General features: G+C 49.8%; 1 protein-coding gene across 6 annotated transcripts in view; it reads left to right on the top strand.

The window, feature by feature from the left end:
• ZNF236 (zinc finger protein 236) overlaps positions 1–19,311 on the top strand; it is a 94,693-nt gene that overhangs the window by 52,215 nt on the left and 23,167 nt on the right. For 5 of the 6 annotated variants that reach the window (XM_082641184.1, XM_082641188.1, XM_082641183.1 and 2 more), the window contains exons 12-25: positions 309–450; positions 1,094–1,354; positions 4,152–4,396; positions 5,108–5,209; positions 5,721–5,872; positions 7,725–7,828; positions 9,245–9,396; positions 10,154–10,366; positions 12,438–12,720; positions 14,949–15,052; positions 16,770–17,135; positions 17,883–18,028; positions 18,120–18,360; positions 18,759–18,938. In XM_082641184.1, coding sequence (XP_082497310.1) covers positions 309–450; positions 1,094–1,354; positions 4,152–4,396; positions 5,108–5,209; positions 5,721–5,872; positions 7,725–7,828; positions 9,245–9,396; positions 10,154–10,366; positions 12,438–12,720; positions 14,949–15,052; positions 16,770–17,135; positions 17,883–18,028; positions 18,120–18,360; positions 18,759–18,938 — 2,691 coding nt within the window. The remainder of the gene's footprint in view (positions 1–308; positions 451–1,093; positions 1,355–4,151; positions 4,397–5,107; positions 5,210–5,720; positions 5,873–7,724; positions 7,829–9,244; positions 9,397–10,153; positions 10,367–12,437; positions 12,721–14,948; positions 15,053–16,769; positions 17,136–17,882; positions 18,029–18,119; positions 18,361–18,758; positions 18,939–19,311) is intronic. The other variant, XM_082641185.1, reaches the window with a different exon arrangement.

The following is a 19,311-nucleotide window of genomic DNA, read 5'->3' on the forward strand; positions in this document are numbered from 1 at the left end:
TGCTCATATAGAAAGTTAAATGTAGAAATCCATGAAAAATTGGCTCTAGAACAAGGAGAAGTAGTTGTGACGATATAAATGTTCCTTATGTCGAAAGAATATCTATCTTACGTTAACTTTAACTCTGTAAGTGTTTCCTGATAGGTGTTCTTTAAATAGCGAGTTCCTAACACAACTAAAATAGCCATTAGTCGCAACACTGGAATCTAGCTCCTCAGGATTTTTATCTTCTGGGTAAAGCAGATGCCTTTTGACATTTCTTAGTAGCACTGACAGTGAATTATTTCTGATTTTCTTTTGGTTTCTAGGTCTTATCCAGCCCATTCCAAGAAACCAGCTTTTTCAAAGTTATTTTAATAATAATTTTGTAAATGAAGCAGATAGACCGTACAAGTGTTTTTACTGTCATCGTGCCTATAAAAAATCTTGCCATCTTAAACAACACATCAGGTAAGGTAATGTAGATTCAGAGATGGAACTTTACAGTTACAGTGATTTAGTGATCTGGTGACTCGTGGAAATACTAAGAATGGTAGTGTTAGCTTTTGTTATTTAAAATGTCACTTTTGACCCCAGAATATTTACTGATAATTGATGTTTTCATTCTTCAGTGTCTTGACCAAAATGTTTTACCCACAAACCGCCACTGAATTTTATTTACGCTCCTATTATATCTCAGTATTTGCGATCTCTGGGACATGTCAGAGAAGTATTTGTTACATTAGGATTATGCTCTTTCACAGTTCCTCGGGTGTATTCATCAGGTTAATTCTTGGTGCTAGCAACAGTGAGAAGGAAGTATCGATAGAAACCTGCTCACACGAGGCCATGAGGGGTCACGGGAAGAGCACAGAACGTAGAAGCGGGTGCGGGGTCTGGTTTTGTGTCGGCTGTGTGCGAGCCCCGGGACTTCAGATGCGCCGCCTGGGCGCTGAGTCTCAGGTCCCGTTGTGGGGACGTGAGAGCCGAGTCTCTCTGCTGCTGAGCTCAGAAAAGGGGTGGCCAAGTGAGATAGTTACCAGGGTGCGTTCTAAATTAGAAAGCAGTGTGAAAGCGTAAGACGCTTATTCATTACCGTTTTTATTCTTTTTAGATCACATACAGGTGAAAAGCCTTTTAAATGTTCTCAGTGTGGAAGAGGCTTTGTTTCCGCAGGAGTGCTCAAAGCACACGTCCGAACGCACACTGGACTTAAATCTTTCAAGTGTCTGATATGTAATGGAGCTTTCACTACTGGAGGTAGCTTACGGCGACATATGGGCATCCATAACGACCTTCGTCCCTATATGTGTCCCTATTGCCAGAAAACATTTAAGACCTCACTAAATTGCAAAAAGCACATGAAAACCCATAGGTAGGTATAATTCTGATGGTCACTTTTTAACAATCCTTATAATTCCCAGATGATGGTGGGGAGCGTTTTGAAGAAAATAGTTGTCTTTGTTTCCTTTATTATTACTTCTAGCGGGAGGTGTATGAGCTAAAGAAACTTCTGTATCAGTGTTTAATGACCTATTGAGAACCATAGACTAAAGCACATCATTTTTATTTTTAATGTAGTGTTGAAGTAGTCAGTGTTGGCCTAAATGCTTTCTAAACTCTCTTAAAACTGATAATCAGTGGTAGATAAAATGCTAGATAGACAGTGTCTACTATAATGAGGTAATGAAGGTTTCAAAAAAAATCTTGGTCAACTCTGTGACCTCTAGGCATATCATTAGTGTTATCTGAATGGTAATTATTGTAGGTTGTTGACAGAAAGAAAATATGTTTTAGCTAACACATAAATCCATCATTAAAGCTAACTTAGATTTTTTTTTTTTTTTTTTTCGGTATGTGGGCCTCTTACTGTTGTGGCCTCTCCCGTTGCGGAGCACAGGCTCTGGATGCGCAGGCTCAGCGGCCATGGCTCACGGGCCCAGCCGCTCCGCGGCATGTGGGATCCTCCCAGACTGGGGCATGAACCCGTGTCCCCTGCATCGGCAGGCGGACTCTCAACCACTGCGCCACCAGGGAAGCCCTAACTTAGATTTTTGCTTGCTTAGAGGGCTGCCTCATCTGTAAATGGAGGTGACCCAAAGAGCCCTTACAGAGACTCATTTCTGACTGTTTCTGGAGCTTATTCAGTGGTGCTTCTGTGAAGCCACAGAATTCTGTATTGTAACGGAAAGCCTGGACAAGGTGACCACGACCACCTCCTAGGAGACTTTGAGAACAAGAGTTACCAGGCTTACCAGGAAAGAGTATTAGCCTTCTGCCCTAGAATGTTTACCTTTGAGCCGTATTTTAACCTAGATGTCTCTGTCCAGGTCTTGCCTACCAAACAAAACTCCCAACTGTTAGAATAAGGTAACTCTGAGAAATAGTGTTTTGGTTTTATCCCTCTGGATGCCGAAGCACACTTGACAGAATTGACTCTCCTCGATTTTGGCGCTGTTGATCGTGTAGCGAGGAGTTTAAGTGCTTCTCGAGACCATCTAGGGAATATGAGCTTGGCGGTGTCAGTTAGGGGACTCTTGCCAATTATATATCCAGTTATACTTGGCTGCATTTTATGGAGGAAGCTCTGTGCTTCACACGCATTCAGGAACTGGGGAGTTCATGGGGGTGGAGATGCTCAGAGCGTGCGCTGCTGCTCTCCTGCCAAGAGAAATGGGGTGTGGCCACAGCTTGCCCAGAGCGCGGTGAATGACGCCTCTCCGCAAGACGCCTGGCCTTCACAGTGTGCTTCAGCGGTGGTGGTGGGAGTACAGTTTACAGGCTCGGAGGTCAGTGCTGCAATCTCTGGGAAGAGGGTCAGCTGTTTGTAGCCGGGTCATTTCTGTCAGTGGAGTGTTGCTTTGGCCACTGCTTGTCCAGGGTTCTGCTGAGGGTCACGTGCCACGCTTACGCCAGGGGAGAGTGTGCGTGACTCTCAGGTGGCAGCGTAAGGACGGGTAGGTCTGTCATTGCAGAGTTGGGGTTTTATCTTATAGATGGCGTGTACTGTGAACCTGCCTGCGAGCAGGCAGCAGCTCCAGTCGTTGGATCCCTTTGTTTGAAGTCTTGGGAATTCCTAAAATGCCATATACACTTACATTAAAAATAAAAAGTCGCTGTAGTAAGAGTTGTGAAAACACCCAGGCAAATAAACAGAAAACAAGGCTCCACCAGTCACGACAGAGGGCACACTTCCTCTCCTTCGGGGCGGCAGCGGGGACCCCGTGAACCCATGGCACCACTGTACAGTCACCCTGTGGTGGAGGTTGTGACAGTGCGTGTTCTCTCCTTTGCTGCTTGTCAGTACGTTTTTGTTCCCCCCCCGCTCAGTAAGAGTAGTCGAGAAGTGACTGTTTTTGATATCAGAAAATAGAGAGGAAAGGCTTTGTTTGGAACTCGGAATGGAATCCTGAACCGGCAGATTCACGGGATTCTGGCATCCAGCGTCCGGTAGAGCTCGTGTGAGTCTGACTGGAGTAGCCCCTTCATGGCTGAGATACTGTACAGCCTGTTACTCAGATCATTGTCGGACCTGGGTTTTTGTTTGTTTGTTTTTTCCCCAGTTTTTTTGATTCATTCACTGAATTCATTGTCCATTTTTCTCTTTGAAAGAGAAATTGCTGGCCTTGATGAAAATATGCCAGGTATGCTTTGTACACGTAAAAGTACTATTAACAGGAATAATGATCTTGCAGAAAACCATCGCGGCCACATGCCTCGTGGTCCAGGTTCTGCAGCCTGTGGCCCGCTGGTCAGTGAGCCGCGCACGGCCTGGCAGAGACCCGCACGCTCCTCCGGGTCTCTCCCACGTGTGTGTGCAACACTGAAAGCAGTCTGTCAAGGCGCTGCCTCATCTCATGCAGTTCTTGTTTTGAACACCTCAGCTCATCGCAGAATTTGAATTGGGAGAGTTCAGCTTTGAAATGTGGCGTCTTTTGTACCGTTCAGACTTTGAAAAATCCTTGTTGCCTTCAGGCCCCTATAGTCTGTGAAAGTGCTTAGGGATGAGGGCACGTGGGTTTTCTTTCAGATTATTTGTAGTGTTTAACTCTCAACTGGATTGCCGCCGCGACTTCAAAGTGAAACAGTTTAAAGTGCAAACTGTCACTGAATAAACCGCACCTCGCGTGCCCGCGGTGCTGACGCTGCGGACTGTTGTCCATTTTTTGAAGATTTGAGCTGGCCCAGCAGCTCCGGCAGCACCAGCAGGCCTGCCCGATAGATGACGGCGCCGTGGACCAGCAGGGCATGCGCGTGCCCGCCCAGGTGCCGGTGGAGATTGAGAACGCCGTGCTACAGCCGACCGCTGAGGCCGTGGCCGACAGCCCTGGGGCCGTGCTGGACCTGGGGCCGCCCACCGGCGTGGAGGCGGGGCTCAGCCAGCAGATGGCGGGTCAACCTTTGGAAGCAGATGAAGGTGAGGCGTTCAGGGCTTTTAACTCTCAGGAGTTTTGCAGCCCTTCGTACTCCAGTCCCCGCTGGCCCTCTCGTCTCTGACCTTTTAAATAAAGCGCAGTTTGTGCCGTGTCTGAGCGTGAGCGAGTCTGCGGTGCATTTAGAATGGTAGACATGGGACCTTCTGATACGTGCTGCTTGTCACCCACTTTCACCCCGAGCCTACCGCGAGAGAGTCTTTGGTTTCCACTGAGTGCCCATCTGTGTGCTCACGCGTGTCCTGGTGCGTGGCTCCCGGACTTCCCGGCGTGAGGCTGTGGACTGGGTGCTGCTGGCGGCGGGAGCTGAGGCCCCTTGGCCAGCGCGCTGCCTCTTGTGGGGAGGTCTCGCTGCAGAAAGATGCCGGCTCACCGGGGAGACGGTGAGCTCAGTGACAGAGTCGGCTCAGGCTTCCGGCCTCCTGCGGGCCTGACAAACGGTTGGCCGGGTCAGCTTGCTGTTTACTTTATGGGCGTCCCAAGAAGTATTTGGTCTGTGAGCAGGGTTTTGTACTTTTTAACCCAACATGTGTAAGTTTGTACCCTCTGTATGAATTGTGTTCCTACTGTCTTTTCCAAACAAGGAGGCTGCTTTTTGGAAACTCACCGAAGCATCCTTTTGGACAGGTTGGTAGATGTGAAGCAGCTTCCGGGTTTACGAATTTTCCGCCCCCGTCTGTGCTTCTTGTCTTCAGACAGGCTTGTGGTCCCGCAGCACACTCTGGAAGGGCACGTGGGCCAGTACGAGGAGCAGGCTCCCCCGCCGCAGCCCTTCGAGCCAGCGGGTCTGTCACAGGGTCAGTGGTGGGCCTTACCCGGGGCTCTCCAGTGAGCTGCGCCTGGTTGGGGTTAACTTTACAGCAACCTTGAGTGTTTATTTTAGTGCTCTTCTGAAATTTATGACCAGTTACCGAACCAGATAACCTCTTGTGTGGGTAGTGTGTGTGTGTGTGTACACATGCACACACCCGGTATTTTGTAGTCTGTTCAGATTTTCCAGAAAGGAACTTTAATGACCATTCTACACCTGGTTTCTAGCCAAGGAAAGGTAATTGAGTAGAAATTGGGACTTATCTGTGGCTGGTGTGTCAGCCTGCCCTTCAAGGATGGGAGCTGAGCGTAGCCTCTTGCCTGTGAGCAGATCACTTTAGAGCCTGCTGATAAAAACTAATAATCCTGATTCCCGTTCAGAAAGTAGACATGTTCCTTTAAATACCTTTATTTGTAAAACCAACCTTTTTTGGTTTTGTATGTGTGTGTGTAACTTTAGTATTTTTTGTAGAACTCATGTCTTCTAATTTATTTCAGGTTTTACAGTGACTGATACATACAATCAACAGACTCAGTTTCCACCCGTCCAACAGTTACAAGATTCTAGCACACTGGAGTCTCAAGCCCTGTCCACGAGCTTCCATCAGCAGAACTTACTTCCAGTTCCTAGCTCTGATACGATTAATGTAGTGAGTATTGCAGAAGTCTCATCATTGAGCAGATTCTATCTTATTCTTCACTGTAATTATTTAAAATTTGCTTACTTAAGAGGGCATGCTAACTTGTTGCAGCTTTAAGATTGCTGCATCACCTGTGAAAACCTCAATGTTTATCATATAGGGCTTCTATTCCCTTAAAACATTTTTGTTTTAAGATTTCATTCCCATGATGTGGCTTTACCTTTTTGGTTAAAAGTCAGGAAAGTCAGGAGAGTGTAACTGACTTCCGTAACATCTGAAGGATATCACCTTGCTTTAGCGAGAAAACCTAAGCATTTTAATATGTGGAATCTTAAAAGAAACATGATAGAATGAAAATATAATGAAGGCTGACATACTAAAGATACATATTTAAATGCATCATTTAAAATTTTCATCTCTTAGTCAAGTTGGAGGCATTTAAGTTTTTGTTTTGGTATTGATTTTGCCATTTTTGGAAATCTTTCGGTAGTGGTGAAAATGATTGGCAAATCAATTGTTTTCTCTCTTTTTTTTTTTGCGGTACGCAGGCCTCTCACTGTTGTGGCCTCTTCCACTGCGGAGCACAGGCTCCAGACGCGTAGGCTCAGCGGCCATGGCTCACGGGCCCAGCCGCTCCGCGGCATGTGGGATCCTCCCGGACCAGGGCATGAACCCATGTCCCCTGTATCGGCAGGCGGACTCTCAACCACTGCGCCACCAGGGAAGCCCTGGCTCTCTTTTTTTAATATTTACTTTTTTAATTTTTGGGGGTGCTGCATTGGGTCCTCGTTGCTGCGCGCAGGCTTTCTCTGGTTGCGGCGAGCGGGGGCTACTCTTGGTTGCGGTGCGCGGGCTTCTCATGGCGGTGGCTTCTCTTGTTGCAGAGCACGGGCTCTAGGCGCGCGGGCTTCAGTAGTTGTGGCTCGCGGGCTCTAGGGCGCAGGCTCAGTAGTTGTGGCGCACAGGGCTTAGTTGCTCCGCGGCATGTGCGATCTTCCTGGACCAAGGCTCAAACCCGTGTCCCCAGCGTTGGCAGGCAGAATTTTTAACCACTGCGCCACCAGGGAAGTCCTTGTTTTCTCTCTTTAAAAGCCCCTGTGGGTAACTTTTGCCAAGTGGAGGACCTGGACCCTCCAGTGAAATTTTCAGAGCCCGTTTTCCCAGTTCGAAGCTGTGTAATTGACAGTAGGCGCTGAATCTGGGTGGTGGGGGGCATGCCTCTCTGTGGCTTGCCTTCACTCGGCCCTCTGAGCAAGACTGCACACCCGCTCACTCGTGGCTTTTCGGGGCGGGTCCCGGAAGCCAGGGGAAACACGTGCACGCAGGCAGGTTCTCCCCTGTTCTGGCCTCTCCTGCGCCTGTCCCCCACGTCCTGAAGGTCAGCCTGCGCTCTGTCTGCTGAACACGGGTGTTTCCTGCAGATCTGTGCCCAGTCCCTGGGCTGCACCACCTGTGGCCGGAAGGTGTCAGGTTAAGGGGCTGCTGTCTCCAGGCCTCCTGCTCCTGGGCTGGGAACAGGCTTTCTCCCCTGTGATTGTGTGACAAGTGAGGGGACTTAGTACTTGAAGAAAGCAGGGCGTTTTGTTCACTCTCAGTAAGAGCAGAGATGAAGGAGTAGTCTCTTAATAGACATAAAAAATATGGAAAGGTTAAAGCAAGTTAATGGAAAATAAGTATTTCTTCATTAAAATGGGTATAGATGATTTTTGTTATTAATTTGGCCCAAATGATTGCAACGACCCAGTTGGGGTTTCTCCCTTTTAAATCCACATTTATGAGTGTTCTTATCCTTAGTTGTTAGGTGTTTGTATTCATTCATAGATGTTCAAGCAGTCTGCTCTGTGCTTCTGCTATGTTTTAGACAAGTCGTTTGATTCAGGAGTCATCCCAGCAGGAGCTGGAGCTGCAGGCGCCACGTCCCCCATTCCTGGAGGACAGCGAGGAGCACAGCCGGCGCTCCTACAGGTACGCGCACTCCTCTGGGTACGCGCGCTCCTCCGGGTACGCGCGCTCCTACCGGTACGCACGCTCCTCCGGGTACGCGCGGTCCTCCGGGTACGCGCGCTTCTACCGGTACGCGCACTCCTCCGGGTATGCGCGCTCCTCCGAGTACGCGCGCTTCCACCGGTACGCGCGCTCCTCCGGGTACGCGCACTTCTCCGGGTATGCGCGCTCAGACTGCAGCCCGTCCTGCTGCGCCCAGTGCCCACCTGCACCGTTCCTGCAGCTTCACAAAAGCTCTGGGAAACAGGGTCTGTCGTCACCCCCATTTTATAAAGAAAGTATCTGAGACAAAAGAGACTCACTTGCTAAAGCTTCTACAGCTAATAAGTGACATGGGCAGGGTTTGGATGCATCAGCCTGTACCTGTAAACTACTCTGCTGTAGCTTCCTGTCCCCACTCTAGGCCGCTGTTACTGTGTTTTCAGAAATAACTTGAATTTATATCGTGCCTTTTTGTCCACGGCTCTTTGTGTGTTTTATATATAACCTCCTGATACTTAACTCACACTTCCATTTATTCAACAAGTATTTGTTTGTTAATGTTTAATTTGGGATTTTGCATGGGTATTTTTAAGTGAGATTAGTGTAATGTTTTCTTGTGATTCCTTTGTGACACCTGCTTGGGCATTCCTGGACTTCTGGCCATTCATTCATTCCCCATTTGTTCATTCAACATTTATTAAGAACTTGCTGCTGTGTGCTCTGTGTACCTTCCTATCACAGATTAAAACCTGGAAATGGAAAAAATAGGGAAATAAAATGGAATAAGCTTTCAGAATTAAAAAAATTTTTTTAATAATATGTAAATAGGAATTTTGAAATTTATAATTGTTTCATTCTTAATTTTAATATATTTCATAACAACTGAGAGGAAAATAGCACTACATATTTATATATTATTCAAAATAGCTCTAGTAACATCTGTTTGGTAAAGTATTTTCTCAACTAAAGAGTATACGAACTGACATTTCCAAGTGTCTAGACTCAGAGGTGATTCTGACCCTAATGCAGCAGAAGGGTTCGCAGCGTCTTATGACTTGGTAAAGAAAATAGCACATAATAAATTCCCCGTTATGTTTAAAGGAATAGTTTGTAGTTAATCAAATTTTATTTCTCCTGGAGAATTGCTATAGGTTTTACTACCTTTGAAATAATAAAATATGTTTCAGGGCACAGTCTGAGCAGAATTTGATCTAACAAGTTTTTCTTGCTAGTATTTCACAGCGTTTTAAGTGTTGGAGAGCATACCTGGTTTCTGTAACAGTTATGCCTGATTGTTTACTGATTGTTGGTGAAGAGTGTTTGCTTTTCTTCCCTTCTCAGGTGTTGCGTTTGTGATCATGCTGTGAATTAACGTGGTCTGTGTTGTGTGTATAGATGTGACTATTGCAACAAAGGCTTTAAGAAGTCCAGCCACTTGAAGCAGCACGTGCGGTCACACACCGGGGAGAAGCCTTACAAGTGCAAGCTCTGTGGACGTGGCTTCGTTTCCTCTGGGGTCCTCAAGTCCCACGAGAAGACACACACAGGTCATTGTCTGCCTCGCACTGGACGTAAACATGCGGAAAACCATACGTGATTCTAGAGCATATGAATTCTAGCGCATTTTCATCACACCCCTCAGGGCCCCCAGCCCCAGGCAACCACAGACTTGTCTCCTATCTGTGTGGATTTGCCTGTTCCGAGCTCTTCCTGTAAACGGAACCATACGACCCGGTGCCTTTTGTCACTGGCTTCCCTCACTCAGCACGTGTTCAAGGTCCAGCCACGTTGTAGCATGTGTCACACTTATTTTTATAGCCGAACAGTAGTCCACTGTGTGGAGAGACCACGTTCTGCTTGTCCACTCATCAGCTGTTGGACAGCTGAGGTGTGGCCGTTTTTTGGCTATCAGGAATAATCTTGCTGTGAACGTTTCGTGCGTTTCTGTGTGGATGCAAGTTTTCGCTTCTCTGTTTAGGAGTGGACTTGCTTGGTCATATGATAACTGTTTAAACCTTGGGGTTTACCAAACCAGAGTGGCCTTTCCAGAGTGGCCGCACCATTTTCCTTGTCCACCAGCAATGATTTCACATCTTGTCAGGGCTTAGTATGGTCTGTCTGCTTCATTATGACCGTCCGTCTTCTTAAAATAACCTCTTCTTGAAAGACCCTCAATTCCTAAAACTTGGAGACCACAGCAAGTACATGCTCTTCGGTTTTGCAGCTTGTTGAGCGCATCTTTGCTTTGATTGCGTACGGTTTTCAGGTAACGAACGTGTTCTGACCCCGTCTCTGCTGTCGCAGGAGAAAAGGCGTTCAGCTGCAGCGTCTGCAACGCTTCCTTCACAACCAACGGCAGCCTCACCAGGCACACGGCCACGCACATGAGCATGAAGCCCTACAAGTGTCCGTTTTGCGAGCAGGGCTTCCGAACCACAGTTCATTGTAAAAAGCACATGAAGAGGCACCAGACAGTCCCCTCGGCTGGGTCAGCACCGGGAGAGGCAGAAGGAGGAGGTGTGGTCCCTTTGTTGATTCAGGTTTATCGTCAGCCGATGCTGAAACTTAGTGATTAACTCGTTTCAGAGGTGATTTGTACCAGTATGTTAACTTATTTCATTTTCTGATTATGAAAGCAATCATAATCTGCTCTTTGAAAGAAAGATTCAGGAAGGCACGAAGAGGAAAACTTCTTACCTCACTGGTCCCCAGACACCAAAATACCAGCATCCCCGCACAGGGCAGGCTGTCGCCCTCGCACGCACGTATGCACGCACGCACGCGTAGGTGGACCCGAATTCCCTAATAGGAGATCACGTTAAATGCAGTGTTGTCGTCCATGAGTGTTTATTACAGGCGAATTTGATATTAGTGAGCACGGATGTACATCAGTTCTAACAACTGCATGGAATTCCATTGTGTTTCATTACACAGTTTCTTGTTGCTGGATGCACAGTGGCTGCCCAGTGCTGCAGTGTAACAGGAAGAGCTGGCGGTCAGGGGGCTTTAACCCTCGACGCTGTGCTTATTCACCACGCACATTCTCATCTGATCGACACGAGATACCATGAAGCTAACTTAAACGATAGACGAGCTGATGGGCCCAGTTCCCACACCAAGTATAGTAATCCCAGGAGGATTATTTTGTGCTTATACTTTTTTTTTTCTTTGCGGTATGCGGGCCTCTCACTGTTGTGGCCTCTCCTGTTGCGGAGCACAGACTCCGGACGCGCAGGCTCAGCAGCCATGGCTCACGGGCCCAGCCGCTCCGCGGCATGTGGGATCCTCCCGGACCGGGGCATGAACCCGCGTCCCCTGCATCGGCAGACGGACTCTCAACAACTGCGCCACCAGGGAAGCCCGCTTATACTTTTTGTACCTATGAGATGATTTCTTTTTAGCAAGTTCCAGAGTGAAATTACGGTGACAGAGCGTGCAGCTTGCGTATTCTGACACATGGCGCCAGTGCACAGCGTTTAAAATTTTTTAAACGACCTTGTTCCATACGCAGTGTGAGTTATGCTGTCGATAGTTTACCTGGTGTCCTGGGGCCTGGGCTCCTGTCTGTGCTGCAGCCAGCACTGTGCACCTCACACCGTTGATGCTGGCGGAGTGAGCATGCTGAGATGGGGGCGCGACTCAGAGGGCCATCCGTCAGTTTTTATTTCACTGTTTTGGCTCTGATCGCCGTCCGTTTTGCTATTTAGTGTTTCTACTGTTTTTTTTTTTTTTTTTTTTTTTTTTCCTTTTTGCGGTATGCGGGCCTCTCACTGCTGTGGCCTCTCCCGTTGCGGAGCACAGGCTCCGGACGCGCAGGCCCAGCGGCCATGGCTCACGGGCCCAGCCGCTCCGCGGCACATGGGATCCTCCCAGACCGGGGCACGAACCCGTATCCCCTGCATCGGCAGGCGGACTCTCAACCACTGCGCCACCAGGGAGGCCCTCTACTGTTTTTTTAAAAAAATTTTCTTAGCCATCTGTGCAATAATAAAGTCCCCCTGTCCCCCGTCCCCTGTCCCCAGCCAAACCTTTTTTTTTTCCTTCTCGGTTACATTTTAACAGCAGCTTATTCTTTTTTTTTAATGGATGTAAATATATCCTTACATTTCACTGAGAGATTACTTAAACATACATATTTTTTAAGTGTTTTCTTTCCTTTCAGTAAGTCTTTTGAATGGGCGGCTGTTCGCTAGTTATCAGTTTGGTCTCCTCCTTCGGGCTGCTCATCTTCTTACGCCAATTCACTTTGTGCCCGTGTTGATAAATGAATGTGTGTACGAGTACTGTTGACTCGTGCGGACACTGACCCTTTCAGAGCCCACTGCCTGCCTGCTGGCAGGGCTGGCAGGAAACCGTCAGCCGTGGCATCTGCCCTTGTCAGTGACCCCTCCCCCGAGGCATGGCCTTTCCACCCTGACCAGCTTCTCAATAGACAGTGGTGGGAAAAAACCCTTTACCATGGCAAATATAGCCTCATTGAGTTGCTAATTTTAACCTTACATATTTAAGTTAAATGTTTAGTTTTCATTGTTTTGTTACAACTTAGTTTTTTATTAGGATTTGATCCTTTTTCCTGCGTTTTGTTTAGAGATGGGTCTGGAGGAAGAAGAAGACAGTTCTGAAAGAAATGTGTCTAGAAAGGCTCGTCCCGAGGTCATCACCTTCACAGAGGAGGAGACGGCGCAGTTGGCCAAGATTCGGCCGCAGGAAAGTGCCACCGTCTCAGAGCAGGTGCTGGTGCAGTCGGCCGCTGAGAAGGACCGCATCAGCGAGATGAAGGACAGGCAGGCAGAGCTGGAGGCCGAGCCCAAGCACGCCAACTGCTGCTCCTACTGCCCCAAGAGCTTCAAGAAGCCCAGCGACCTGGTCAGGTGCGGTGCAGGCCCTGATGCCCCGGGGGCGGCCGTGTGGTCTGTGTGCTCCTCTGCAGCCCTCGCTGTGGCGTCTGAACCTGGTGCCTTCTGAGTGGCTCCTTGCCTTCTTGAGTCACGGTTTCAGGCCCGCGTGCGTTCTGCGGCTTCCTGGAGGCTCGTTGAGCACGTTAGCTAGACGTCTGCTTGCTCTGTGGCTGCGTGTGCGTGTGTCTGTGTGACGGCGGCAGCAGGAAAGGAGAATTAACCTCATTTCCTGAGGGAGACGCGGCGCTGAGCCCAGCCTCGTGGTTCCTGCCCACCCCACGGGGCCAGCGGTCTGTATGGCGCGAGGCTCCATCACACGGGGAGGTGGCCCGAGCGCTGGGGGTCCAGACCGCGTCAGCCGCGAGGCGGTGATTGACGTGCGGTCTGGCAGCGTGGCGGAGGGCAGCCGACAGGCGGGCTCCAGGAAGGCAGGCCGAAGCACAGCGCTCTCTTACAACAGTTAGAGGTTTTTCGTTTACTGGGGGGCCGGGGGGGCGCTCGTCTTTTGCTTCAGGAGGTGGAACTGCTGGGTAAAAGGTAGAGGGTGATTGAGGGAGGAGCTGTCGGGATTTCAAGACGGGTAATAAGAGAGCCGGCTGCTTCAGAAAACCAGAGAGGCGTCTTCCTGTCCCTCTCTGTTGCACAGAGCCCTGCGCGTGACGGGAGGGCAGACAGGCTGCCCGAGAAGCTGCTAGGCTGGAAGTGCTCATCACCTGAGCGCAGCCACGAACCCCTGCCCTTGTATTCCTGCCGGGCGGGAAGGGGCGTATGCCAGCGAGACAGGGACGGGTAGACGGGCGAGGGGCAGTGGGCAAGGCCGGTCCGAGCTTGGGCGCGGGGCCCAGATGGCGTCGTGTCCCGGCGGGTGGGGAGGAGGAAGGAGCTAAGAAGATGCCAGCGTGACTCCAAGGCCGGGAGTGAGACGCTGGAACCCTCAGCTACGGAGAGGACCGGGCGGTGGCCGCAAGGGAGCAACACGCTGGCTCTGGGGCAGGGCAGGGCCCCAGCGGGAGGCAGGGGTGCGAATCGTGGATGAGGACATCATGCTGGGCAGCCCCGTGGGCGTCGTCGCGCCGCTGTGAAGGCCTGCAGCGCGCGTGGCCGGAGGGTGGTGCTGACGAGCAGCCAGCGGCCCGGAGGTGCGCCCAGGAGGCGGGACTGCCGACCCTGCACCCCCGTGAGGAGGCGAGGCGGCAGATGCCCCTGGAAGCGGGAAGCCTGCTGCGGCCTGGCAGCCAGCCTGCCTTCTCCTCCATCCTTCATTTAACAGTCGTGCGAGGCTCAGCTGCCCCCACTGCGTACTGGACAGGCGTCCTGGTGAAGCGAGCCAGGACCGAAAACAGCGGAGGAGGCTATGAAGGGAGAGCCTTCCCCTCCCCAGAGACAAGCGCTATCAGCAGTTTCTTCTGTGCGTTTTTTCAGAAATGTCTACACATACGTCAGCATTAACTTCTGCAGTTCTGGTCTCGGTTTAATTTTTACATATATCGTGGGGTCTCAGACAGCTTTGTCAGTACCCACCCACCTCTTTCATGCTTCACGGCGACGTCTTGTTCTGTCGTGTGGGCATCCCAGACCCCTGTTGATGACTGCCTAGTTTTCAGTGTGGAATCACTAGGCCAGCCCCACTGTCCTGTGCTCTGTGTGCACCTGTGTGGGTGCCCGGGGTCAGTGCTGATGGACACACCCACTGGCCTCAGAGGGCTGTGCCGTTCATATCCCCCAGCCTCTGAACACCTGCTCCCAGGCCACCCAGCCAATGGTGGGTCACCATCAGACTGATGGGAAAGGGATGGCTTATCATGTTAACTTGCTCCTTTTAAATTCTGAGGCTGGGTAATACCTTTTCATGTGGCATTTGGGTGCGTGTGTTTCTTCTCTACGCTGCCTGTGTGTTGCCTGTTTTTCTACTGTGATATTTCTTGTCTTACTGCTGATTTGTAAGATTCTCTTTGGTTTTCAAGAAAGTTAGCCTTGTTTTCATTGGTCTTGCAGATTACTTTGTTGTCTTGTGGATTTGTTTATGGTACTATTTATATAGAGTGAAGCTTAAAAGTTTTGTTTTGCTGAATTTATTCAGTACATAGTCATGCATAATTTTTATTTATATGGATAGCTATAAGTTTTAAATCATGAAGGTTTTTGTGAATGCATATAAAGTTAAAAAGAAAGACACTTAATTGCAAATGCTTTCTGGCTAGGCATGTTCGAATCCACACTGGAGAAAAGCCATATAAATGCGATGAATGTGGGAAGAGTTTCACTGTTAAGTCTACCCTAGACTGCCACGTGAAGACTCACACAGGTAAGAACAAACACTACACTGTTGGTAGATGCCTTCCGACAGCATTTTATACTTGTTCCTATGTATTTTGCACACATACTTTCAAGATGAAACAAAGCTTAAAAGTCAGGAACCACGAAGAAACGAATATAGAAGATGTGTGATTCCCAACATGGAGAAAGTGGTATCTGACACCAAAGGAAAGGATCTAGGTCTCAGATGTGGCGTTGTAAGTTGTCTCACTCAGAGTTAAATACCTGTGTTAGAAAGATTACCTTTTAGTCTCATTCAGGCCAGAGATTCAGTTTGTTGAAATTTTGTGAAAACTGGGGATTTCACAAATCTGATTACACTTATCAGGTAGCAATTCTGTTTCTGTGGGGGGGAAATCTGATAAAGGAAAACAATTAACGTCCAAATTTCATGGCCATTTTCTTCATCTAATGTGAGGAACTGAAGGTTAATCATCCTACGTAAAACGTACTCAACCTTTGCTTCTTGATGCTGCACGGTGCGCCCCTGTGGGTTAGAAGGCGGGCCCTGGGCCTCTGCCCGGTTGGAGTCTGTCCTCAGACCCGCCCACCCCTCATGTAGAAAGTGGGGCAAACACGAGTACCCCCCCACCCGGTTTAAATTGCCTAGAAAAGTAAAAGTAGCGCCTGGTAAACACGGAGTAAATGTTAGCGTTGTGAGGACGTGTAGGATTATGATTATCAAACCAGTTTACACTCTGAAGTTTTGGCCGTAAGCAGAATTGACCAAGAGAGTACAAGTGGAATTTCACACATAGGCGTAAAGTCCTGTGATTCTTTTCTGATGGGTTCATGTGTGGAATTAGGTAAACAGATACACGAAATCCTTCAGCTGCGTATTCTACGGACAGTTCTTCTGTTGTTTCCTTAGGATCTGTGCTTGACCCTCCCCTGCAGCCCTGGGTGCTGCCAAGGGTTGGGAGCGACCCGCTTAGCGGCTTTGCGTCCCGGGTCTCGCATGGTAGCTCACGGGGCAGGTGCCGGCGACCCTCAGGATGCCTCCTGTGCACCAAGCCTCCGTGTCGGCTCCCTGGTGTCAGGACTAGGAAGAAAGTCTCTGGGAAGACACCTTCCAGGGCTCCCTCTCAGGTGACTTCTGAGGCCCAAGCAGTGCGAGGGGAGCAGGTGCCACCAGTCCCAGGGCGAGTCGCCGGGCGCCCGCCCCTGGACACAGTCTGTGCTGGTTTCCGAGAGCAGGGGAGGGAGACAGGAACGGGCGGGCGCTCCTTGCAGAGACTCCAGGGCAGGGTCGGGGCTCTGCCGCCACGCCCAGCCACGCCTGCCTGGCCTTTCCCCCGCAGCGCGCCTGTGTTAGAGGACTTGGCGCTCCAGGAACTGGGCACGTGCGTCCGGAGCGCAGTCTGCCGGGCGGCTTCCACCTGTGCCGGCGGCTCGGGCGCCCCTTTGTCAGAGGAGACCGGTGAGGCGTGAGCTCACGCTTCGTAAAATCAGGGAGCGGAGCCCGAGATGCAGGGCGGGTCCCCGCTTCCAGCAGGGCTCGGTGTGCCTCCGTGTCGTGGAAAGACTGAATTCGGATCCTCGACAGTGAACTTCGCTTACTTTTAAGTTTTCCAGCCACCGGCCCTCCGGAGCGAGGGGCCCTGGGGAGCGCGGGGGTTGGTGGACGCAGCGCGGTGGCAGCCAGGCCGATGGCCGACGGGGGCGAGCGCTCGGCCGGCCCGCTGACGCTCGGCTCCTTCTCCCAGGTCAGAAGCTCTTCAGCTGCCACGTCTGCAGCAACGCCTTCTCCACCAAGGGGAGCCTGAAGGTCCACATGCGTTTGCACACTGGAGCAAAGCCGTTCAAGTGTCCCCACTGTGAGCTGCGTTTCCGCACGTCCGGGCGGAGGAAGACTCACATGCAGTTTCACTACAAACCGGACCCCAAGAAAGCCAGGAAGCCCGGGCCCCGGGGGCCGCCGGAAGGGCCGCAGCCCGTGAGCGCGCCCCCTCCGCCCTCCTCCGACCCCAGCGTGTTCATCATGAACAGCCCCGTGCTGGCGGGGCAGCTGGACCAGAGTCTGCTGCAGCAGGGCCTGCTGGGCCAGGCCGTCCTTCCCGCCTCCGTGTCGGGTGAGTAGGGCTGACAGGCACCAGGGCTGTGGACGCCGGGACGGGGGGCGCGACCTTCAGCCTCAGGACATGCCCTTCCCGAGGGTTTCCCGCGAGGCCGTGGGGGGTTGAAGTCCTGACTTCCAGACGCAGCTGCCTTTCCGTTTCCCGTTCTTTCTAACCGTCACTTATGCATTTCACTCTTCGGCTCTTTGTTTAGTTTGATGGGCGTAAACCTGTTTCTTTTTTAGTATTCTCACAAATTTAATAGCGAGACGTAACTTATAGCTACCCGTGAACCTTGTTTTTCATATACGAGAGTTATCCAGTTGCTCTTGGGTCCCACAGTATTTGAAAAGCATTACATTTTAGTCAGTTGGGTTTTTTGTACACTCACAAACGACGTAGCAACTGTTAATAGCTACTGGACATCTTAAGTGGCTTTCTTTCAGTTTCATGACCCATGGCGCAATTAAAGCATAATAAGACAAAATAATAGCGTTGTTTTAAATCTTGGGCTAATCAGTGTGATCTCTTTGAGCCTAGTTTCCTGATGTGTTTAAAATGGATAATATTATTTTCTATTTCACAAGGTTTGTTTTGTGATGATTAAATTAGATATGTATGTGCCTGTGTGAAGTAAATATTAGTATTTGTTAACTAGGTCATGTCGGTATGTGTTTAGAACTTGTGTATTTAGAAACCCAGTGCGTTTTTCCTGTTTGAGAAAGTGTCTGGTATGCAGTCATTCCTGTTCTTCCTCTGCAGCTGGTGGCGACTGGACAGTGTCTTTGACAGATGGAAGCCTGGCCACCCTCGAGGGCATACAGTTACAGTTGGCTGCTAACTTGGTTGCACCCAGTGTTCAAATCTCTGGGATCGACGCTTCCAGCATTAATAATATCACGCTACAGGTGCGACGCCTACCAGGCTTTTCTGTGCTTTCAGATGGTCTGAGTCACACTCAGTGTGAAATTTCCATCACAACAACCTCTGTGCTTTCAGATTGACCCAAGCGTCCTGCAGCAGACGCTACAGCAGGGTAACCTGCTTGCTCCGCAGCCGACCGCGGAGCCCGGCCTGGCCCCGCAGCACAGCTCCCTTCAGACACCAGACAGTACAGTCCCGGCCAGTGTGGTCCTCCAGCCCATCTCAGGCCTGTCCTTGCAGCCCACGGTGACGTCTGCCAACCTGACCATAGGCCCGCTCTCGGAGCAGGATTCCGTGCTGACCACCAGCAGCAGTGGTGAGAGCTGCCGCCTCGGTTGATTGTGACAGCTGGAGTTTCGGCTCGCTGCTGACAGTCACAGATTTGGTTTGGGGGCACTGGGATGCTGTTTTCTTCTCTTTATAAAGCTTAACGAATAAATGTCCTAAAAATAAAGGAAGCTTTTCTGATGATATATGATGTTTAGTCAGTATATGCACAGAGATTGCATTCATGGAACCGGCTTCCTGTTTCCTCATAAGGCTTTTTGTTTGTTTTTAAATCATTTCAGATGAAGGAATTAGAGATGACTGATACTGTATTTTGAATCCTTCTCTTCTTAAAGTAACAGTTGCACTAAAATATTTTAATATGAAAAAGGAGGAAATGATTATTTTTTTAAGCCCAGCTTTGTTCTGTTTTATAACGATGACCAGGGACACAAGACCTCTCTCAGGTGATGACATCACAAGGCCTGGTGTCCACCTCCAGCGGCCCCCACGAGATCACCCTGACCATTAACAACTCGAGCCTGAGCCAGGTGCTGGCGCAGGCTGCTGGGCCCACTGCTGCATCGTCCTCGGGGTCGCCGCAGGAAATTACCCTGACCATCTCCGGTTAGTCTTAAAATTTTTTAAATCCTTTCACCTGCAGTTTAGGTAACTCTTTTTTGTATCTTTTTCCTGCAAGACTGAGCTTTGCCTAAATCCAGTGCCTCAGGAAGTGTTTGTAATTTATGTGAGAAACTCCAGTTTAGTGAGAACGATCATCCTGCAGTTCCCATCTGATACCAGGGATTAAACGTGGTGGTCCCTCATGGCACGTCCAGTTTGAGCCAGTTAGCTTTGTCAGATATATTTTGTTTAGCCAAGAGCAGAAAACCATGGCTTCATAATTCTTACCATGCTCCTTTGAGCTAAAGGAGTTGAATCGGTATAAGTGGTTACACTAGGAGATTACAGATACCTACCCCCCGACCTTTTCAGAATT

This window comes from Mesoplodon mirus, assembly GCF_964341445.2.
Source record: "Mesoplodon mirus genome assembly, chromosome: 13".
Taxonomy (NCBI): Eukaryota; Metazoa; Chordata; class Mammalia; order Artiodactyla; family Ziphiidae; genus Mesoplodon; species Mesoplodon mirus.